The following is a 23,732-nucleotide window of genomic DNA, read 5'->3' on the forward strand; positions in this document are numbered from 1 at the left end:
CAAGGATTTATTCTCCATCTAATGGGCAGCTTCAGTACACGCTGCATGATAATGAAGACATTTTTCACGGGACCTGTCGGTTCCATCATACGTGAGCTCTTTACAGGAAATTAAGTCAGTGGCATTGAAGGGGTCTGGACATTGCAGAGGCAGATGGTTTCTATATTTGGGAGTTTTGTGAAGAGGCCTTTAAGTAGGGCTGATATAACGATATATATCGGATGACGATATAAAAACATCTATCGTTTCATTTTACGCTATCGTTTGTTTCGTGGTGTTGCAAAATAAACTGTCTACGGTAATATTTTTTCATCGTTTTGATGGTCACTGTAGTGGCTACATTCATTTCTTAAAGTTCTCTCTTTCTCTTATATTTTATATAACCACACTACGGACTGACAAGCGCCTGTTTTTATGCGTTGTGGTTAGCAACAACGACGGTAACACCATTGCGCGTCCGCTTGTTTATGTTCCACATAAACCTTTCACAATAAAGCTCAAGATCCTGTTGAGACTTCTCAAAATAAACTGAATCACGTGAAAGAGCAGATTATTTACGGATGAGAAGTAAAAAAGAGCCGCCAGGTGCTAAAAAAATAAACCTTAGACTCAAACGTTAGAACAGGCTTTTCCCTGAAGCACGCCGTGTAATAAATACTCACAAAGAAAACGGCGGGCGTTACAACTTATGTCTAAAAATGTATAGTTTCATGCATCGGTTAAAACACTGGACTCCAGCTACATGACGCGCAGCTGGAAACACTTCCCGCAAGTCGAGCTGCCCGAGATTCACATAATTTACAGAAAATGTTACATTTTTGTGATTTATATCGTTATCGGGACGATAGATGTCTTATATCGGGATATAAGATTTTGTAAATATCGCACAGCCCTACCTTTAAGTATAATCTCGGTGTCGGTACAGTTTGGAATAGACAACATTTTAGATGATCTTCTCACTGGACTCACAAGTGTTACAGTTATCCTCATCATCAGTTTGTTTAGTCATCTTTCATTAGCTGCAGGGAAGCATGTGAGAATACAACAGTTGGCCATGTGGGTAGAAAAGTTCACAGAGTAGAAATGAGCCGACTCACTGCTTTGTCAAAGCAGCATGGTTACCACCGAGTCCTGTGCTTTTTGAGTGAGACATGGAAGTGTGCAGTAGCTAAATGACTAGCAGCATCTGTTAACAGAGGAAATTGGGTTCTGCACAATCCTCCGAGCTCATCGCTTGGCATTTCTCAGACCCTGTGGGAATTGCTTTCCTTACAGTTGCCCTGAAAACACTCGGTTTCCTTTTCTTACAGGGGAAACTGTAATCTTTACCAGATATCTGATGTAATGAAATCTGTGATGTGGTTTAGATTCCCTAAACAGGAGAAATGTATCCTCCCTGCTGACACAAAATCGGATTATTGAACATTGCTCGTCTAGGTTATTTATGACACACTCATGTTTTTCTCCACCCCCCTTCCTTTGTAAATATGAGTCTCACACAAATGGCCAATAGCAAGCACACATACATTTAGAAAGAACACAGACACACTTTAACTCCCACACACGCTGCCTGTCAAGGAGTTTGGCTCGGCATCACGTAAACAAGAGGTCGACAAACACGGCATGAGGCGAGAAAGACGTCGGGTTGTTTTTGATGTTGCAGGAAGAGCTGTGAAGTCTGAGATTTAGCCGTGAAGTCGACCTGTGTTGTAGAGGGGGGATAAAGTGAGGACACCAAGCAAGTCCAATCTAGGTTATCCACAAACATCAAGGCCAGAGAGGAAGGCGGCCAAGGAGAGGGGGAGGAAACAGTTCGGTCCAACTACAGCTTCATATTTGGATGTCTTTTATACATATACATGTTTGGGAATGCAATGCTGTTACTCATACAGAAATGTTCTCTGTACTTAATGATATGATCATATGGTAAAGTAAATTGGTATTTATAATTTATATATGATCAGCCCTTTTATGTGCAAGAAGGCTTCATTTGAGACAAAGGTGAATCATCCAGCTCTGTTGTCATCTTTTCTCATACAGAAGTGGGGAATAGAGAAATCACGTGTTCCTGTTAGTTGCTAGTTTCATTTTGGATGTCTGTGCCGTGGTTTCCCCTTCTCTTTTTCCTTAGCCAGAAGCTTGAATAGCCTGTTAACATCTGCAGATCGGCTGGAGGCCACAAAAATCGACCTTCCTTTATGTTCAAGTAAAAGAGTGTTGTGGAAAATACGGCAGTGAATGGGGAACAGTGAGAGGCCAGTGCGAAGCAGCTGATTTTCCCCCTCTCTCCCGCTCTGTCTCTCTTATTCTCCGAACTCCCCCACCCCATGCCCCCACTCCTTTCGTGAAAGGAGCTATTGTCTCTGGCCTGGATTGAAAAACTCACACAGTACTTTTCCTTTGAGGACTTAAAAAACTTGCGTAAATGAAAAGCGGTTCATGTCCAGTGCGTACCGTACGCGTGCAGACTTTTCTGTCCCCACACATGCTTCTTCTCACATGGTTGAACCAAAAACACAAACACAACACATCCTCATCCACATGGGTCATATAAGGCTGCTGACAGATGAACATGCAGTGTGTGCGTCTGTGTCTGACAGCTCTAGTCTGCTGAGAAATCTCAGATTCCAGGCCCTCTTAGTCTGCTGGCCGCCGAGCAAAGCTCCGCCTCTCTTTACCTCCACTGCCCCCCTTCTCTTGTCACCCAGAGCCTGACACATGCAGACCAGCTCTGATCGCTGCTCATCACACTGTGTGGAGGCCTGTCACAACAGTCCGTTATGCTGCTTGCGATAACTTAGTTTGGAGAAATCCCTGATCTCTGGATGGGACATGTAAACATGGGACCTGTAGCTAAACTTTTACGGGCCTTGAAGGAGTTTTGAGGTCAGAGTGGGGGGGTTAAACTCTCCGGGCTGGACTAAAGCAACCTGCAGCCATGGCTGGACTACAAGACCGACCCAAAGCGGCCACTCTGCCGTCCCGTTCCTGCAGCAGCGTCCCAGGGACCGGTCGATTGCAGAGGCGCATGGCCTTGTGCAGGATGGAGGACTGCACCTTTGACAGCTTTGAGCTGCTTTACAGTGGAGCTGTCGATAATTTCAAAAGCCATAAAAGTAATCTCAACCTCAGTAAGTTTGCCATCTTTGGAATATAAGCCGGATGTGACTAACATCTGTTTTAAAAGTGTTCTGAGGTCTGTAAGGTGCTTCAAACTTTACTTTTTAAATTGCTGAATCCATGGAGGTATTTAAAGGTTACATGCAAGTGTGAATGATTTGATTTTACCTCAGTTTATCAAAGAAGTTTTAACCAGATGAGGGTACGTTTTTGTCACGTTTGCAAGTTGGGAACCAGGACTCATCTGTCCAGCTAAATATAGCATCTCTACCTCAGTATTGGATCAGGACCATAAAAAATTCATTGTATAGGTTTGGGCCCTACTAGCTCTAATAATGGTGTGACGAGACAAGAAGGAAAAATTACATGTATGCTTTGATTTAGGAAATTTCTGTATAGTGGTTATTATTGTCACAAATCCTCATCAGCATTCAGGAATGCAAAGTTTTATTTTGGCTTTTTGACTCCAATTATCAAAAAAGAAGCTGCTATGTGTCTGCGTAACACAAATCTGGATACAGGGCACAGAAGTCCCGCCTACCTTTTGTTTAAGAGGGGCAGCCAATTGGAAGAAGCCGGCCTGAAGCGAGAGTAGACTTAAAGTAAGAGGGGATTGAAGTGCTGCATTAGGGCCCAATATGAAATGGTTAAGAATTACTTTGAAGTGTGAGTCATGCAGCGCTACTCCAGTACAATTAAAAATATGCATAACGATTCCTTTTAACCTGGTGCAAATAAAACACCGTTAAGCAGTGCAGAACCTCCATCATTTCCATAATCTGCCCTCAGCATCCAAACCTTCCTCATAAAATAATGTATCATGTGTAAAGCTCATAGTGATGTTTTTGTAGCTTTTCTTTTTCCCCTGCAGATATTATGGTTTCATTCAAAGTCTGCAAAGAACAGAAGGTCAGCACGATTAAAAGTGACATCTCTTGGCATGGCATTTAGCTAATCCCCTGTCTGTGTTACACATTAAATGGTCTAGTTACTAGCTTTCGTAATGGCTGAAGAGACCCTGTGATGTGGCAACCCAGGATGAAGATTTATATATAGATGTCAGCAATCCAATTTTAGGTGCAGAACAGGCATGTTGACAGTATTATTAATATGCTATCTGATGGCCTCTGTGGAACAGAAAAAAACAGATTGTACTCTATCCTTCCTCGTCTGACACACATAGCGTACTGTGCCGAGCTGTGCTGTATCACACACTTGTGGCCCCACTTCCGGTGCAGTGTTATGGACTCTGCAGCATCTCTATTTCTGGTGTTTTGAAGGTTATGGACTAGGGCTGGGCGATATATCGAGTTTTTAAAAAATATTGATATATTTTCATACGAGATATAAGATGTGACCATATCCTTTATATCGATATAGTCTATGTTACGTTATAATTATACTTGTGTGGAGCCACAAGTTTGCCTCTCTTTCGTCCACTTTTGTCTCTGCGCAACGTTACTCGGCCTCGCCTCTCCTTCACTGAACACAACTCCCCCTCCTCCCCCATAGCTTCACCTGCAGGCAGCGACAAGATGGACACGGCAAATCTCCGTTAGCGAGTTGTGGGGCTGGACGGCGTCAACGTGTTAGCGAGCTAACCGTGCTAGCGAGCTAACCGCGCTAACCACGCTAACGACATGCAGCCCACAGGGGTTGCACGGCCTAAAATCCTGTCATTTTCTCAAAAGTTGACAGCGCGCCTTATGTATGAATCCTGGTTGTGCTTACTGACCGCGAACCTATTTTAGGTGGTACACGGCGCTCAGCAATCTGTCAAAAAATGTTTTAGTACGACTTTGGTAAGCTACGGAGCTGCACCGCTTGATGGAATGTCGGAGCATTACGGCTACCGTAGTCTGGAGCCTCGCGGAGTGATACGTACTGTGCTTCAACGTAATATTACCGTATTGTGTGTGTATAAGGGCCATAAAGAGGATTTCAAACTCAAGGCTGTTAGTCACGCAGTAGAAGTTGGGAACAGAGCAGCTGGGAAATCTGTCTTTGTTATTATGCTCAGCGTGTGTTAGTTTACATTTTGACTGCACAATTATGAGCTTTTTGTTATGCACAAAAACAACATTGTTTTCTTTTATTTATGGAGCATGATTATTTAATAAATGCTGATAATTTATTTTTGAGTAATTTCTTCATGTAAATCTATGCTGTATGTAAATAAAAATGCCTGTGTGACATCTGGGACACAGTGTGACTAAGAACTCTCTTTTTGTTCTTAACTTATGTCTTTAAAAAAATATTGAGATATATATCTTATATCGCCACCCAGCTAAAAAATATCGAGATATGAATTTTGGGTCATATCGCCCAGCCCTATCATGGACAATGTGGAAGGAAACTACAGCGAGGGAATACGTGCACGGGAAGGAGTGGAGCATGGGAGAAAGAAATTGGGGGTGGGGTGCAGGGAGTGGTTGTACGGTGGGGTTGCAAAGTGTACAAGGTGAGTAGAAAATGAGTGGCAGCATACGAGTGGGCATTAGTGGTAAAAAGCGGTGAAAACCACCCAAGTCATCTTATTAAGAAAGAGATCCTGTGGTTGGTTTAGTTATTATGTTACTTGACTTGAAGGTCCTTCAGCAGTTTCATCGGACCGCTCATCAGTGTTGTGGAAATAATGCAGATATTGTGGTAGAAAGCGAAGCAGGCCTAATGTTGCAGACACTGCTCCAGGTGATCACAGATGCTGCTTCAAGTCTTCATGTTTCCAGCTTATTTACCACTTGTGGCTCCTCCTCACCAAAAGTTAATGCAGGTTGTTTTCAGAGTATTGTCATTATGAATTCCTTTTTTTGTACAGAGTGACTTTGCTTATGTTACACTAAACTCAAAGCTAAACTGCTGCTTGTATCGTACCCGCTGCTGCTGCTGCTAGTTTTTTAATGTAATAGGTTTAAAGTTGGCTGCAGATCTTATGGCACAGGGCAACCATTAAGCAGCTTAAGCCCTTTGCAACCTTTGGCCTGTGTTGTTTTGCTTACTGTTATGTACACAGAGGCACGTTTTCATACATATTTGAATGCTGTGCCGATGGGAGGAGAGACACAGCCACTGTTGAATGTATGAAAGGAGTCATTTTGCATTTTGTGAAGTAAGAGATAAAATGTGTTGTTTTTCTTCTTTAATGCACCACTGCAGAGGATTTGCAAAAGGAAGACTTCAAAGAGAGCCAAATTTTCCCAAACTGCTCAGAGTAAACTAGAAATGCAGAAGAAGAATCTGAGGCAGACGCATTATACTGGATGTATGTCCTCTCTCAGAGGCAGCACCCCAGGTTGAAGCCAGCGCTGTAGCTGCAGGAGGTTCTGCCAATGAATGTTTTATTAGTGTTAATGGGATGTAATAAAGGACTAGAGTGAGCTATGAGGCTGGGTGATGAGAACGAGAAAGTGGCAGCTACAGTCTTGTAATCTGAATCCTCTCCTCTGGTGTGCGATGTTCTGAGAAAAGTGGGTGATTGGGGAGATGCGCTGCTTTCATTGCTTTCTTTACTTTCAGCACTTTGCTACTTCAAGAACATGTTGCACCCGTTTCAGGTGATGTTTCTCGTTTTTAACTGAGACACCAATTTGTGTGCTTTTGAGGGTGTTTACAATGGAAGTGGTGCTACAGCAGGGCATGATTGTCCTCGAAGAGCTTTTGCTGATAATCAGAAATATTTCTCTTGAAGGTGGACTCGATCTGTCCTTTTGATATTCGAGCATCTAATGGGTAAGTGGGTACTGATTGACGGGTGCACGTGCACACATTTCTGGCCTTCTCTTCTCCAATATTCATGTGCTCCTTTATTCAGGGGCAATAGAGTGTGAGACAGTGCTGATTTTGCACCCCAGGCTTTGAAAGTCCCGTTACCTGAAACCAATTGAAGCCATCACATGATTGACAAGGAGGAAGTGAGGAGGAGAGGTGAAGATTATAGGCTATAAACGGGAGGGATAAAATGAGAAATTCGCGACTCAGCAGACGCAGTTTTTTCAGGGAAAAGTATCTTTACGCACAGCAATTTTCTTTTTATCGAATTGAATTCTTTTACTGAAAATGGCATTGCACATAAATTTAAATCTTGCTTCTAATGTGCCTTTTTGTGACCCTGAGCATGTGAGAGTTTGAATCTCATCATTTAAGAAAAAATAAATGTTACTGATATAGCATCTTTTATATTTTAAAGTAAAGCACATACAATATATCAGATGACCCTCTGGCGACAAACTTGGCGACAGTGGGAAGGAAGAAGTGCCTTTTAACAGGAAGAAACCTCTGGCAGTACCAGGGTCAGGGATCAGGATGAGCCATTAAAGATAACATAATAAGTTCCACATTGTGTCTTTTGTCCTGTCTTCCTCCCCGCACCCCCAACTAGATGGGAACTCCTCCCTAACCCTGGTTCTGCTGGAGGTTTTTTCCTGTTTAAAGGGAGTTCTTGATCTCCACTTTCACCAAGTTAGCTCATAGAGGGTCTTTTCTCTTTTACAGTAGAGTCTTTACCTTACAATATAAATGTGTGATATAAGTAAAATTGACTTGAATTAAATTTGCTGACCTCCACTGTTTGTGTTGTTTTGTTTTCTCCAGAGGAGGAACTGAGGAAGCTGCGGGAAGAGACCAGCGTGGACTCCCTGCGGCAGGAGCTCGAGAGGGAGCGAAGCAAAAGGATAGACCTGGAGCAGAAGATGAGCGATTTGCTCAAAACCAGGTGAGACGAGAAGACGGGAGTGCAGAGTGAAACACATGACGGGAAATGAGAGGAGAAATGTATGAAAAGGGAAGTAATAGTTATGAAATGAAAGGAAAGGGTGACGCTGCACTTTGTAACAGTTCAGCTCAGCAGAGTTTACCAAGGGGCAAGTTGGATGACGAGGGTGTCAGTGCCGCTGCTGCCCAAGATTTCTGTTATAAATAGAAGCATCAACAGCTTGGTAGGCAGGAAATTCCACAAGGGTGTGTGTGTTTGTGTGTTATTAGGGAGATGGAAAAAGGGAGAGGGAGGGGAAAAAAAGGAAAGGAGTCACGCGCTTGTCTGAATCTCCTCGCTGTGACACAGATGCTATCCTGGTGACAGGAAAAACCCACGCCTCTTGGCATCTACTGGGATACCCTTTACACTTGCGGGTGTGCATGTTTCTCTCTCATGTACTGTGTGTGTGGAAATGTTAGCTTGAATGCCCATGGGAAATTCTGCTGGTATTCTTCAAGTGATTACCAGCGCTGAAACATGGCCTCAAGACTATCGAAAGCAGTTTAGGAATTTGTAAGAGGTGAAGTTGATGTACTGTGACCTGCAAGTTTTCCACAGTTAATACTTTGTCAGCAATATCCAGCATGAGCATAACAGACAGCAAACATTTCTTCTTCACTGGTATATGATTGGAACAAACAGTAAAACAAAGCATTAACACATTCTGGAGAAGCCTTCTCTTTAGGGAGAAGATCAATTCAGTTACGCTAGAACTTCCCGTCCATTACAAAGAAATACGACTGCAATTAAAGCCTTATAGATAAAAGAGCAACAAGTTTGCCAGTGCCAGTTTGCTCTAAATGTTGTTTCATCCATTTGTAACTACCACTGCAGTGCCTGTTCAGGAGGTTTTTTGGAATAAGAATGGCTGTAAGGATGCACTTATTGAATGTGTGTGTTTGTAGCTGTGCAGAATGGGTGATTTGTGGGTAGGCCCTCCCTAAAGGACCAATGAGTGATTTCAGATTTGTCATTGAGATTTATTTAAGTCCGACTGATGCAGACGCCTTCAGTTTTTGCAGGATATGGATAGCTGAATTAATGTGTCTGAAGTTAAAGGAGGATGTTTGCTGTACCTTATCACCCTTTTCCATTTTTGTTGGCACTGATCCTTTTGTCAAAGTCATTGTGTGAGATTTTAACAGTAACCTTCTAGTCTGGCTCTGTGTATGTCTCTTTGCCTTTTGTGGTGATCCATTCAGTGCAGCAGCTTTCAACATGCTGGCTCATGTACTTCTTAAAGTGTGAGATTGCAGTTCTGACAATACAGAAGTGAGACTGACACATGACAGATTTTTCCCTTAGTTTTTTTGTGACTATGTGTGTGTCTGTCCCTTCCCTTCAGGCTAGAGGACTCTCCACCACAACCTCCCAGAAAACAGCAGTCGCCCTCAAACAACAGAACAGGTAAGACTCCAAGTGGACGAGAAATGGGGGGTGAAGGTGGGCGAGTTGGAGTCTTAAGGGAGAGGAAATGAGTCCTTGACGTCTTCTGAGTGTGGGAGTAAATCAAGAGGAGAGTTTGTGTGTGTGTGTGTGTGTGTGTGCACGTGTGCAGGGGAGGTGAGAGTGTAGGATGCGTGCAACGGAGCGCTCGATGGGAACAGAGTGGGTCGGAAGGGTTTGTGGGTTACTCTAGGACACGAGGCAGTATGTAGTGTGCGTGACAAACACACAGACACGTGCACGCAAACAGAGGGGTTTCCTGTGTGCGCTGTGTGCTGTCAAGAGCAAGTAAGCAACAAACCACATTAATGCATTGAGGCTGGTTCCTATCATTAGTCCAGATCGTCGCTGTTAAGAATGAGTCTGTTTTCAAAATGTTTGCGCGAGGGACAAATGAGACAAACTCATTAGTGCAATAACGGTCAGATTCTGATATGTGCTTTCTTTTGGTTTCAGGCTGAACAGTTACTGTCATAGGTTGACTTTCAGTGTGTGTTTGTGTGTGTGAGATATTAGTGAAAGGGAGTGTGAGAGAGTGAGGCTAATTTTGGAAAATGGGTTATGATTGTAGATCACTTCATCTGGGGCAGACATAAGAATATGTTAGGCCGGCTTATGCAGATCCAGGTTTGGTAAAGTGAGGCGGTCAGTTAGTGGCAGCCTGTGAGGACTGCAGCACATCTCCTTCATCCACAGTTTACTGCGGTTCAGCCTGGAGTTGTGACGGCAGCTCTGTTCACAGAGATTTTTAGCTCGTTTTTCAGCTTTAAATAAATTAGATTTGTGTTAAATTGAACCTTCCTTGCTGTAGTTTGACATCAACATCTACATATTAGGGCTGCCACGATTAGTCGACGACTAATTTAATAGTCGACGCGTCGTTTGAAGCTTTGTAAGATCACAAAAGACGCAGGAATAAGTAGTAGGATTTAAGAGTGTAATAACGGACTGAAACAGAAGATGGCAGCACTGCATGTACAAGGATGCCAGCTGCCGTTAAACCCCGAAGAAGAAGAAGCTATGTTCCAGAATTCATAGCGCAGCCCAGCTCAGTTTCCAACAATGGCGGCAGCTAGTTAGTTTTTATGTTACTCTTATTATTCTTTCTGGGTCACAAAATAAACGTTTAACATATTTTCAGGCGAGAATGTAGCTGTGTAAACCTCAAATATCTGCTCAGTTTATCAAGACACCGCATATTTTCAAAAGCGCTCCGACGTTTTCGGAGACGTCTGTTACCCACTAGCTCGTTAGCTAGGTGGGGTTACAGGCTCACTAGAGCCCGTGAGAACACCGGACTCCCGGCAAGTCGTTTTCAAACCCACCGCCCTCCTTCGCTACTCAGGTTAAATATACATAAGTCACTTAGATAACTTAAAAATGTTATTGTTTGGCTTTTTTTTTAGTATTTTATTTGTTCCTGAGTAAATCGGTTTGGCTGAGATTAAAGTTATAGTTTTTACACAGCTGAATAAATGTCAAGCAGACAGCTGATTATCAGAAGTGTGAGATGCTCGAGAATTTACTCCGGTGTCCTGTTATATTTTAGATAGCAAGGAGTTTATTAAACTTCACTGAAACAATCTGCAAATTTCATTAAAATTTAATAAACTATCATCTTGTCTTTATTTTTAGTTAGCACATACCTTAAACACTTAAAGCTGTAAGCTAATGATAGTTATATAAGAGCAGATGCTGCTGGTGCAATAAGCTGTACGTTCTATGTCCAATGGATGCATGATCTGATTAGTCGACTAATCGCAAAAATAATTGGTGACTAGTCGACTATCAAAATAATCGTTTGTGGCAGCCCTACTACATATATAACAAACAGGTCCAGAGCGTGATCGTGCACCAACGCAAACCATCGCCATCATTTGAAACTTTTAAAGTTGTGTGTTTGCAGAGTCAACCTCCTGCTGCAGCAGTTACAGCACCCTAAACTTTGTAACACATTTCAGTGGTGATGTGGCTGTGATGTCACTAAAGGTCAAACTATAAAGAGCAAAAAAAGGAAAGAAAAAAACCCCCCACATTACCACCATGAAGTGAAAGTGTTCCTATGTTACCCTCAGTCACATGTTAGTTTAAATGAGCTGGCACTCAGCTACCAAAGCCCCGCCGTAGATAATGTGAAAGTGAGAAATCGCGTCTGTTTGGGCCCTGGCAGTGGTGGCTTTGAAAACTGTAAATGTAACTGCTTCTAGCTGAATCGTATCATCTACAGCAGAAAAAACAAACTGTATTCCTTCTCATATGGCAATAAATGTCTGAGCAGTCAGGCTGTTAGTCACCTGTGGGTACTACCACAACAAATTAGTGTTCACTTGAAACACCACAGCAGATTAGAGCTTAGTTTTTGCTCAGGGGCACTTCAGCATTAGCAGTTGACTGTTGTCCTTGTTTTGACTGGCAAGTATGCAGTTTATGAGGATATCAGGCCCACCAGGCTGTTTTACTGCATGCAGAGAATACCAAGGTTATAAAATCCAGGCAGTTATTTACAGTAAGTCAGGTTATTGTGTAGAAAACACAGATTCATTACACAAAGTGCAAAATATTTTTTTGATATATATTTATTCACATGACAATAGCAAATTACTTTTATGTAACAGCACAGGCTGCAAAGCTCTGTTGGTTCAGCTCACACCTTTCCATACAGCCATGTCCACCTGCCTGTGGTGATCCTGACTGTGTCATTTCTGTGGCTTAACCTGTAACAAGACTTAATAATGCAGAAAAAGCAGACACCATGGCCCAAAGCTCTCCCAATCACGTGCTTAGAAACACAGAAGCAGGCCTGGCGTGAGTCCTTGAATTTGCTCAGCTACCATTGGATAATCACTGTCTGAGACCAGGCTTAAGTGGTCCAGTCTGGGTCCCATGATGGGTTGGAGTAAGAGTTATTGATAACATAAGCCCATCACATATCAGTGATTTTCTTTTAACAATGCATTAACAATTTCTTTAGCAGAGAAACAGCAGAAGGAGGTGTGGAGTTCACGGCTGCAGAAGTGGCTGTACGAGCGCTTCGGGGTTTACATGGAAGACTTCCGCTTCCAGCCGGAGGAAAGCACAGTGGAGGCTGAGGAACCGCTAAGTGCTAAAAGGTGGGTGAGATGTGGTCCTGAGCAGAACATAACTCCTCGGGTTATTGAAGAAGATGTGGAATTGGAGCGCCCAGCGAGCATAAAAGCTTCGGTCTCGGTGGACGAGACCACTGAGGAGGAGAAGAGAAAAATGTGTGTTTAATAATAACATTTAAAAAAAGGTCAAACTCTGTCGCATGTACCCTCACCCTGTAGCTGTCTCTGGTTTGATTTTGCACAGAGGAAGTGGGGTTTTTTTCTCATCGTACTTATTTTCTCTCCTCCTCTGTACAGAACAGTGAGTCATTACAGACGGATGAAGGCCAAAGTGTTAACACTTCCCCTCTCACATAAAGCAGCATTTATTTTTTTGCGTGTATGTCAGCATCTACGTGTAATCTGACCTTCACTTTCTTTTGTTTTCCATCCAGGTTGACAGAAAACATGAGGCGACTCAGTGAGTATAAGCTTTTACTTGGCATCCTCTACATAATAATGATAATAATAATAGTAATGATATCACTAACACACATTCATGCAATACTCCAGTTCTGTGTATTGTAGAGCTAATTTTTTTTCCTTTTGAACATTTCGACATGTAGTTAAATATAAAAGTCCTGGAAAACTTCACAGTAAAAGCCTGATTCACAAAGATAAACACATTGCTGCTCTGTCTTTAGCTTTACACTCCCAGTGAATCCCTGTCTTTGCTGTTTCAGAGCGAGGAGCCAGACCTGTCACCAACTTCTTAAGGAACCTCTCCGCCTTATCTAATTGGCACTCCGTGTACACCTCAGCTATTGCCTTCATTGTGAGTCTCTGCTTTCTTACACTTCAGACATGTGAATTAATGTTTTCACTTTGTCTAATAATCGCGCTTCGATATTCTCTAAAAGAAAACTTGAGGTTGGTTGTGATACAGGATTACCTGCCATGAACTGCTGATGCATTAACAGCTGTGCTGCTTCTGTCATCTGCCGTCTCTGTCACTTTGACACATTGCACTACATTTTCATTTACATTTTATTTGACGACAGTTGCGACTTTTTCCTCTTTTCTCTAAATCTAATCAACGGTGAGACTTCATAGAGGATGCAGGGCAATTGTGATGAGAGAGAGGAAATTGATGAAGTTAAATGAAGTCTCTAAAATCAACCAAACTGAAAAAGGAGTCCGATGATAATTTTGGACAGCGGGTGCGACCCTTTTAATAGAAAAGAGTCGTATCTGTAGTTTTACTCTGACCTAATTGTCTTACAGCTCGTGGTCGGGAGATTAAATGAATATTAAAGTCATGTCTGCTTCACTGTGATGAGTTGCAGTGATTCTGCCAGCGACTGCAGGCCTAATCAGATCTTCATTAATGTCCAGTCAGTGGTTATGCTAAATCATCCTCAACCCACTGATTATGGCCCTACACCATCTCGGTATCCAGACGTGTTGACAGGTGACTCAGCGTCTTCCACTGCTGATATATCACCCAAGTTTATGCGCTTCAGGCTTACAATGAGCCCCCCTGATTCCTCTTTATGTCCATCTTATAATTCATTGCTGTTATTGACTGAAAGAATGTGTCCTCGCTGCTATAAAGTGCTGAATTTAATGCATATCGGTTGTTTATTAAAGAACAACAAACCACGTTAACCTGTGTATATATTGTCCTTTTTTCCCCCTTTTGAATCCAGATTTACATGAATGCTGCTTGGCATGGCTGGGCCATTCCCATGTTCCTCTTCCTGGCTATCCTACGCTTGTCCTTAAATTACCTCATTGCCAGGTAAAAACTGTCATTTATTCATAAAAGCAGGATCATTTTTGCCTCAGCTGTTGCTTCACGGTCGAGCTCGATTGTTTGTAAAAGGCTACAGTCCGATTTTCAGCTTTTAGCGTGATTAATTGTGCAAAAAAACCCACATTAACATCAACTACTGAGGCCACAGCTGTGCTGGTAGTAAACAGATGCACACCGCGGCCCTTAGTCACACAGCAAATGTTTGTTAAAACCGCCAGATTTTAAAAACATGCACACATTTGTGCATATTTGGGGTTGTTGTAATTGTCGCTACAAAAGAGCACAATAACAGACAGGGTCAGAGCTGATTTCAATCAGAGCTCCCAAGGCTGGAAAAGTCAGTCCTTTAAAGTTGTTTTGCATTGAAGGAATAGTTGCCTTATAACATGTGCATTATTTATACCTTCTATTTTTCAGAGGTTGGAGGATCCAGTGGAGCATTGTGCCTGAGGTCTCTGAACCCATGGTAAGATGCCTTCCTGCTGTTGTTGTTGTGCAATCAGAAGGAAATGTATCCATGACTGGAGATCAATGTGTGGCTTTTGTGTGTGTGTGTGTGTTGTTAAAGGAGCCTCCAAAGGAAGACTTGACTGTGTCTGAGAAGTTTCAGCTTGTACTTGACGTTGCACAAAAAGCCCAGGTATAACGAGGTTCATCTAACCAACCGCTGCTCGAAACAAGACAAACTCTTTAATGAGGTGCTTTTAAATCTCTTTCAGAACCTCTTTGGAAAGATGGCTGATGTTTTAGAGAAGATAAAGAAGTGAGTGGTTTTGTTTCAGCCTGACAATCAAGCGTGCAAGAAATGCACATAACTTGTATACTGATGTGTATTCGGTCCTCCTCCTGCTGTTTGTGTTTCAGTCTGTTCATGTGGGTGCAGCCAGAGAGCACCCAGAAACTTTACGTCTGCCTGTGGGTGACTTTCATCACCTCCTGCGTCCTGCCGTACAAACTGCTGGGCTTCATGATTGGTGAGTGATGTTCACAAAGCATCTTTTTCATTGTGACAGTACATGAACTCAGTCACAAACAGATGCAGAACCTGTGGAGCCGTCCTCCCTCAGCCTGTGTGGGGAAGCTGCAGGCTATTGGCATCTTATACATAATTACTACTTTTATTTTGCAAAGCGTCTCCCAAACCACTATGGACTCAGACTTTCTTGAAAGGTGCTCGGAGCAAACTGTTGGCATAGAAACTGCTGTCATTTAGCCAAATTTCCATCTAGCACTTTATTTCTTCATTTAAAAGGAGCGAATAACCAAAATCAATGTATGCTTAAAAGCTGCACTGGACATTTAAACAAAGTAAATATACTGACATTGATTATTTCAGATCCCATCTAAGATTTCTGGAGAAAAAAAAACATACCACACATTCAGCGTGACTGAAAGCTAACCACATTTGGAGACAAAATTAGAGGCAAGGCTGAGATGGTTTGGACATGTGCAGAGAAGGGAGAAAGAATATATTGGACAAAGGATGCTGAGGATGGAGCTGCCAGGCAGGGAGATGAGAGGATGACCTCAGAGGAGGTTCATGGGTGAAGGAGGACATGCAGAGGAGGACGGGGTGAGATGGAGGCAGATGATCTAATGGGAGCAGCTGAAAGAAGAAGACAGCTAGCTGAGCACATTGTTACATTGTGAACATGGAACGGAAAAATGTGACAGAGTGCAGAGGAAACCAGTCACAAAGTGACATCGGCAGGCTGTATTGCACCCATCATGGGGAAGATCCCCACATAGTCTGTACGTGCAGAGCCACTGCTTTCTGTAGTATGTGTGACTCTGGTTGTGGGTAATTGATACCAACAGGGAAAACGATAAGGAACCTGGGAACACACGGCAGCTGCATGACAGGCTCCAAATACAAAATAATTATAATAAAAACGTTCCCCCAAAGAGAGTCCAGTTTGTAAGTGGGTGTCGGCTGGTGGGTCAGTCATCGGAGCCCAGTTCATGTAGTGGAGAAGAAATCTGTGGTCATGTGTGCATCTGTCCCACGTCAGTCTCATCAGGAGCTCTTAGGCTGGTTTTCCATCGAGTTTAACTGGAAATTGGAACCTCCACTCATCATTGGAAGCTTTTCATTATTCTGCACTTTATTCTGTAAATCTGCTGTTTTACCATGAGGAGAAAATCTGACTGCTGAGCTGCAGAGGCTCTGGATAACCAACAATATACCAGAGTCACTTTGAGCTCCAACATATAACTGGCCCAGTGTCTGTATGTGCAAGAATGGGCACAATGCTGAAACTAGTGATGTCATCAAGGTCAGCTGCAAGGACTACTTTGGGCAGGGGGGCGTCACCTATTTGGGGCATCCCTTTGTCTGTCAGTGAGGCACATCTGAGGGTTATTTTCACTACACGGTGTTGCTTTGCATCATTTAACCTCTTTTATTTTATATATTTTTTAAGAATTAATGTGTCTGTGATTACTCTCTTTGCAGGCGTGTACGCCGGCATCAAGTTCTTTATCATAGACTTCCTGTTTAAGAGCTGCCCGAAACTCCGCGACAAGTATGACACGCCTTACATCGTGTGGAACAGCCTTCCCACCGACCCCCAGCTCAAAGAGAGGACAAACGCCACGGTGTCGAGACGGGTAAGGCAAACACACCCCAACACCAACCCACACACGTTTTCTACCACCAACACTGCTTCCTGTCTCAGGTTTTTTTAAATTAAAATCTTAAATAAGAAAATATTTCTTCCTTTAGCCCATCCTGATTTCAAACTTAAAGACCTGAGTTGTTAACAGGTTTATACCACAGAGGCTTTCACTTGCATTGCAAAACTTCTCCCAGGCTAGAAGTTTGAGTGAATTCACATTATTTGCAGATTAATATATAAGCAATCATCTCAAACACACACACACAAGAAGAAAGGCACATATACCACCTCCATTACTCAGAGGGATCATCCATCAGCAGCAGGTCGGGTCCAGTCTTTCATGTTGTCAGCAGTCCACCCACTATAGCCCACCTCCCACTGACTCCCTTTGTGGTGATAAAAATAGATCAATAAAGTATCAAAACTATGGCGCTTAGCCCAATTTCCCTCGGGATGAATAAAGTATGATCAATCAATCAGTATATCAGCCCTCCTGTCAATAATGCAATACAACTGAGCCCGTGATTGTTCTGTGTGGGACCACAAAGTTCCTCTTACATGAATGTCTGAGTGTGTGTTTGCCGTGGCCGCAGTCACAGGTCTGCTCTGTCGTTTCTCTCTCTCAGCTCTCTGGCACTGAGAAGGTAGGGCCTCTGGTGTGTCTACTCTACTGTGCTTGTGTGTGCTGCCAGTTCACCACAATGCGTGTGTGTGTGTGTGTGTGAGTGATGTGTGACACACCTAGTGAGTGGCTGTCAGTAATTTGTGAATGCAGTGGATCAAAATGTCAACAAAACGGTCTGCGATTTTCCTTTTTGCTCTTTGACACTGCGGTGTTTTTATTCTCTTTTGTTTGAATGATCTTTAAGAGCCTGCAGCCCCGTGACATTTTGGATCCACGAACATAGATGCTTGTGAGAATTGGCAGTGTGTTTACTGAGTAGGCACGTAGAGAAGATTTGACGAGTGTAGTTTCATGTCAGCGCATTAATATCGTCCTGTTCCCCTTAAATACACCATAACTGCTGTTAGATCATTAGATTCAAACTCTTATGTAAAAAGGCCTGCATAAAAATGAAGCGAACAGTTGATCTTACCATCGAGGTGGTGGCCACAGGCTGCTGCTCTCTCCTTCTCCCTCTGACTGATTTTTCTCTAGTTTTACTTTTTCCTCATTGTTCTTGTCACTGCTGTTAGCAGGAGATGGATCTGCAGAACAGGCTGTCCATCTCCTTCAGGGTGATGCATCCACGTGTCACAAGAAGGTTTGCTGTCTCCCAGCATAGGAGTGTGGAGGAGGTACTAGGAACTGGGCCCATTGCAAGAGTAAAGCTGGACAGGGCCATAGATGGGCATCAACCCAGCAGCAGCACCAGTATCTGTTCCTCTGTGTGGAGGAACAGGAGGAGTACTGCCAGAGCTCTACAGAATGACCTCTGCAAGCTAATCATGTAATTGAATCAGACTGCAAGAGGGTGTCATAAAGTCCTGGTGTCCGTGCAGCTCATGCATTTGCTCGTTGGCTTTTGGGGTTTTTTTGGTTTTCTTTTTTTTAAGCTTCAGGACCGTGAGGATTTCATGCCACCTCTTGGAGTCTGATTCTGTTAGTTTGATCAGAAGCACAGGAAGCGTGCTGCAGGTCATTCTGCAGAGCTTTGGTACAGAAAAGCAGATGTGCTGCTAAACTCATGTAATGCCCGCCTCCTGGTTTCTCCCCCTTTTTCCCGTGGATTTGATGTGTCGTCCTTGAGGAGGTGGACTAGCTCTATAACCTGACTGGGCTGCAGGTGCAATATCTGCTACCAGCAGTGATGAGGACTCCATCAAAAAGTAGAAGTGGCGTAAAATCAATCAAGAGGCGTGATGGCCCGTTTATGCTCGCCAGTTTTTCCCCACATGACAAAAGTGGAGTCTTTTTGTGCCACCACAGGTTTAAGAAACAATTGTGTAACTCTTTCAGTTTTAATGACACGTCAACACAGAAGCTCAGAGATTATATATGAGGAGATGTTGAAACAGTTTGAGAAGATCAGACTTTCTGGAAAAAATTTTAGACTTCTGCTCCTGTACTGTACCAGCGCTGATGTGGAGGCTTTTCCTGATCATTCAGGAGAGTACTGCAGCGTATAGTCACACCCTCAGTGCTGGTATAAATGCTACCAAGCTGTGATGACCTTGCTGTTTGGTTGCAAATTGTGTGGTGAGCGTAAATGGGTGATAAGGAGCGAGCCGGTGTGGCCACCTCCTGCAAAATGACTCCTTTTTGTGGTGCTGCCTCTTCAGTGCACCTGCAGCTGCTTTCATTTGCACCGACGCAGCTGAACTGGTAATGGAGTCACAATGGTTTATGCTTGCTAACTGGAGAGATCAGTAACCCTGAAGTTTATCTGACTTTGTCTTGTGATAACTAACGCTGGTGTAAGTGAAACTGTAAAACTGCAGTGGACACGAATGTTTTTGGTAAACGCGCGTTGTAGGTAATTTATGGATGCTGACTTGAATGATGGCCTCACTCTTTGCTTTGCACGTCACACCTGAGCCTGCTGTGAAGAAAGCGCACATGATGCAACCTCAAAAGTTGGGGAGCTGTTTGAAGTTTGGCCACTTGTCTCTAAAGCTGTGGGATACTGTAGTTCACACAGATTTATAAAACCTCATCCGCTGAGTTTAATGTGACTCTTTCTTTCTGTCCTCCTTTTATGTTCTCACTTTTTTCCCCTCTTTTTTTTCCCTTTCCTCCATCCTCCTTCCCCTCTTCCCTCCTACTCTTCCAGGTCCAGCCGGTGGTTTCTCGTGGAAGCCTCGCCAACGTCCCGTGTGGGGGGAGCAGAGAGGAGGAGAGCGGTCGCTCTCACAGCACCAAGAAGGGAGCTTTCCACGAGATTTTCAACCTGCCAGAGTCAGAGCGCCCTCTGCCGGGTAAGAGCAAGTACTACAGTTTCTATTTATTTATTTTTTTCCTTTTGCACCCATTTTTATTTCTGTACATCCAACTTAGAAATGTCTAAAAGCTGGAATCATGTGTTTTCTGTGAATAACGCTCCTTCATCATCTTGTATGCTGTTTGTTCACAGTCTGTGAAAATGGCTGGAGGTGTTGCCTGATAAACCGAGACAGGAAGATGCCCACAGACTACATCAGGAACGGGATGCTTTACGTCACGGAGAAGTAAGTGGAACATCTTTGTCTCAGGGGAGAGCTTTATCGCATCAAATCTCTGAGCGGAGGAGAGAAGCAGCACTTCCATTTACAGGTGGAGCAGACGAGAGGAACGGAGATTCATTAGTCCAGAGGAGACGTAGGTCGTGTCCTAATTCATGGGTTGCATCCTCCTGAGGCCGCATTTGTAGACCGATTACGTCACAGCGACGCGCCGAAGGCTGTCCAAATTCGTAGACTCCTCCGATTGCAGCCGACAAATGCGTCCTCCTTTTCCCCGAATTTGAAGGATGGGTTGGGTGTGTCCTTCGTGGCCTACCATATCCCAGAATTCATAGCGCGGCCCAGCCAAACTCCAGTTTCCGGCAATGGCGGCTGCTACTAAGTTTTAAAATTACTCTTACTAATCTTTCTGGGTCACAAAATAAACTTTTAACATATTTTCAGGCGAGAAAGTAGCTGTGTAAACATCAAATATCTGCTCGCTTTATCAAGATATCGCATATTTGCAAAAGTGCTTCGACGTTTTCGGAGCATCTGCTACCCACCAGTTCAATAGCTAGCCGAGAGCTCGAGGGTCACTGAAGCCGCCGAGAACGGCACAACTCCCAGCACACCATTTTCAGATCACCGCGGACTTTTGCTACTCAGGTTAAACGTAATATATAAGTCACTTAGACAACCTAAAAATGTTATTGTTTGTCTTTTTTCAGTGTTTTATTTGTTTATTTGTTTGTAAATCGGTTTGGCTGAGATTAAAGTTATTAGATTAGATAAAATAAAACTTTATTAATCCCCCGGGGTGGGTTACTCCGGGATTTTCACACAGCTGAATAAACGTCAAACAGAAAACTGATTAAACAGAAGTGTGAGATGGTCGAGAATTTACGCCAGTGTCCTGTTATATTTTAGATAGCAAGGAGCAGACGGCCGAGTTTATTAAACTCCACCGACACAGCGGTGACGCTAATCAGAAGGCTAGACCGTCCCATTTCACGGCCATTTACTTCCGGCCTACCCGACCTTCTGATGACCCGGCCCACGTAGACCACGAAGGCCGGGTCCTCAGGAGGATGCAGCCCATGAATTTGGACACGACAGTAGTTTTAAGTTGCGCTGAGCCTCATCTCTCTTCCTCTCTGTGTAGCTCTGTGCAGGGTAGCCTTCCTCCTGAGAACACTCGACTCAAGACTTTATTACACGTCTGTTCAGTTTGGATGGTTTTTTGGTGTCTTTGTTTCCCTCCCTTCACAAAGCTCTCTGTCTCTCTCAGTTACCTGTGCTTTGAGAGCTCCAGCTCCAGATCGAGCTCCTCCAAGAAGCACAAAGTCATCAAGCTGGTGGACATCACTGACATACAAAAGGTAATGACTCAGTAATACGCATAAGGAATGTCTCGAGGCCAGCAGCCTCTCTAAAACTGGATAATTACTTACTTTAAATATTAATAATGAAACTAATGTAATTCTATTCTGGTGTGTATTTAAAGCATATTTCTGGTTTTCTCCTCCACAGTACAAAGTGTTGTCAGTCCTACCAGGAAGTGGGATGGGCATTTCAATAGCCACTCCTTCCACTCAGAAGGTACAGACTTTGTATATTTATTATGTTTGCAGTCGTGATTTCATTTGCTTCAGCTGAAGCTCAGTCCAACATCTTAATAATTATCTGCTATAGATGTTGTGTTTTTGTCCTTTCAGTTAGTTTCAGACAAAGTCAACAGTAGGGATGGGTATCGGTATCGCACATTTTGCTGCTTTATTTCGGTGCTTTATTTCGGTGCTTTTTTTTCCTGAGCTGTGATACACTTTAGATTCTAGCCAATCATTTTACGTTTCCGAGGATAGTAGGCGGGTCCAGGTACGTACGTTCTTTTAGAGCAGAGCTACAGATTAAAAATACCCAAGGCGAAGCGGTCAAAGTCTGGCTGTACTTAAGATGCAAACTCAGCAGCCTGCAACAAGTGCTTTAAGGTGATACTGTGATACTGTCAAAGGAGGTAACACCTCGAATCCGATGAAACACCTGGCGACGCATAGCGTTTTTTTAAAAGCTGAGAAATGGCAGCAGCCGTTCTTCTCTGCGTGAGTCGCTTAATTTTGTTTGTGTGTAATTTATGTTGAGTAGGCTAACCACGTTATTACATTAATGCATGTAAGGTGAACTAGCAAACACCATCATAGCTACATGCGGCTGTCTTCTTGTTTGATGGCAGATACTCCCTTCACCCTGGCCAAAAAGGCTAAAATGACCAAAGAAAAAGTGGAAAACAGCTGAACATGAGAGGTTTTTGGACAAAGTTTGTGTTCTCCATTCTTTAAGCGCCGTTTAAGCACTGGCACAGTTTCAAAAGTACCGGTTTGGTACTGGTATTGGATAAAACCTAAACGATACCCATCCCTAGTCAGCAGTAATTCTCCAGTATTGCATGTGAGCAGTCGAAATTCACAAATGTGAGCTGCTGTGGGTTTCTGTGGGCGTTTCATTAAGATTTGATTTACGAGCTGATTAGTTGGCCATCAAGGATGTTACTGGGTAGCTAGGTGACAGAGATGTAGCATCAATAATTTTTCCTACTGAGGAAGTAGAGAAAGAGGTTGGTGAGATTATTGGGAGCAGTCATGTCTATAACTTCTGTTCCCTTTCAGTCGATTCACTCGGTACAGCACACGTAGTATTAGATGTCACTGCTCCACAGTACCGAGTGAACCGACTGAAAGGGAAGAGCAAAGATTGTAGGTACTGTACAGTGTTTACCACCACATGAACATAGGTATACGCCGATCAGGCATAACATTATCAACACTTATTATCTCTGCATTGTGGCGCCTGTTAGTGGATGCTAATTATTAGTGAGGAAGTGTCCTCAAAGTTGATGTTTAAAAAAATGGGTCACATTGTGATGGCTAGACGACTGGGTCGGAACTTTTCCAGAGCTGCAGTTCTTGTGGGCTGGTCCAAAGAAGGAATGGTGGTGAACCAGCAACGAGGTCATGGATGCACGTGAGGAGCGAAGGCTGGCCCGCGTCGTCCGATCCAACAGACGAGCTGATGTAACTCAAACTGCACAAAACGTTCTGGTTCTGATAGAAAGGGCTCAGAATACAGAACATTGCAGTTTGTTGCAAATCGGGCTGCGTAGCTGCAGACCAGCCAGGTGTCCATGCTGACCTCTGTCCACCACTGAAAGCACTACCACTGGCATCAGAACAAGACCACGGAGCAATGGAAGAAGGTGACCTGGTCTGATGAATGTTACATCACATGGATGACCTGGCACCAGGATGCACAATGGGGCAAAGGCAAGCCTACAGAAGCAGTGTGATGTTTTGGGCAATGAAATGCCGGGAAACCAGCATATCCAGGTCATCCAACAGTCTAAAGCAGCGGTCCCCAACCCCCGGGCCTCGGACCGGTCCGTGAGTCGTTTGGTACCGGGCCGCGAGAGTTGAGGCTCAGGTGTGAAATGTATAGTTTTCAGGGTTTTTATCAGTTTTCAGCGTTATTTTGTTATCGTTTACTTGGTTTTCCTGGGTCTTTTCACGTGTGTTATGAATAAATCTTCTTTTTTTCGGTACCGGTACTAGTTTTATTTTGTTGTATTTATCCGCGACACCTTAAAGGCCGGTCCATGAAAATATTGTCGGGCATAAACCGGTCCGTGGCGCAAAAAAGGTTGGGGACCGCTGGTCTAAAGCATTGTTGCAGACCATGTATGCTGTTATGGAAACGGTGCTCCCTGATGGCTGTGTCTC

At 43.5% G+C, this 23,732-nt stretch overlaps 1 protein-coding gene across 6 annotated transcripts in view; it reads left to right on the top strand.

Annotated features, from left to right (window-relative positions):
- Positions 1 to 23,732, top strand: part of gramd4a (GRAM domain containing 4a) — a 57,348-nt gene that overhangs the window by 29,108 nt on the left and 4,508 nt on the right. For 2 of the 6 annotated variants that reach the window (XM_087830404.1, XM_087830407.1), the window contains exons 4-18: positions 7,711 to 7,831; positions 9,219 to 9,280; positions 12,291 to 12,429; positions 12,840 to 12,865; positions 13,128 to 13,219; positions 14,094 to 14,185; positions 14,618 to 14,666; positions 14,769 to 14,840; positions 14,920 to 14,963; positions 15,065 to 15,174; positions 16,656 to 16,810; positions 19,593 to 19,737; positions 19,893 to 19,986; positions 21,251 to 21,341; positions 21,493 to 21,561. In XM_087830404.1, the coding sequence (XP_087686530.1) occupies positions 7,711 to 7,831; positions 9,219 to 9,280; positions 12,291 to 12,429; positions 12,840 to 12,865; positions 13,128 to 13,219; positions 14,094 to 14,185; positions 14,618 to 14,666; positions 14,769 to 14,840; positions 14,920 to 14,963; positions 15,065 to 15,174; positions 16,656 to 16,810; positions 19,593 to 19,737; positions 19,893 to 19,986; positions 21,251 to 21,341; positions 21,493 to 21,561 (1,361 nt within the window). Of the gene's footprint in view, positions 1 to 2,744; positions 3,132 to 7,710; positions 7,832 to 9,218; positions 9,281 to 12,290; positions 12,430 to 12,839; positions 12,866 to 13,127; positions 13,220 to 14,093; positions 14,186 to 14,617; positions 14,667 to 14,768; positions 14,841 to 14,919; positions 14,964 to 15,064; positions 15,175 to 16,655; positions 16,811 to 17,444; positions 17,463 to 19,592; positions 19,738 to 19,892; positions 19,987 to 21,250; positions 21,342 to 21,492; positions 21,562 to 23,732 lie in introns of those variants that run through there. The other 4 variants (XM_087830406.1, XM_087830402.1, XM_087830403.1 and 1 more) reach the window with 4 other exon arrangements.

The sequence above is a fragment of the Neolamprologus brichardi genome, chromosome 17, assembly GCF_056152115.1.
Source record: "Neolamprologus brichardi isolate AB-2024 chromosome 17, ASM5615211v1, whole genome shotgun sequence".
NCBI classification, from domain to species: domain Eukaryota; kingdom Metazoa; phylum Chordata; class Actinopteri; order Cichliformes; family Cichlidae; genus Neolamprologus; species Neolamprologus brichardi.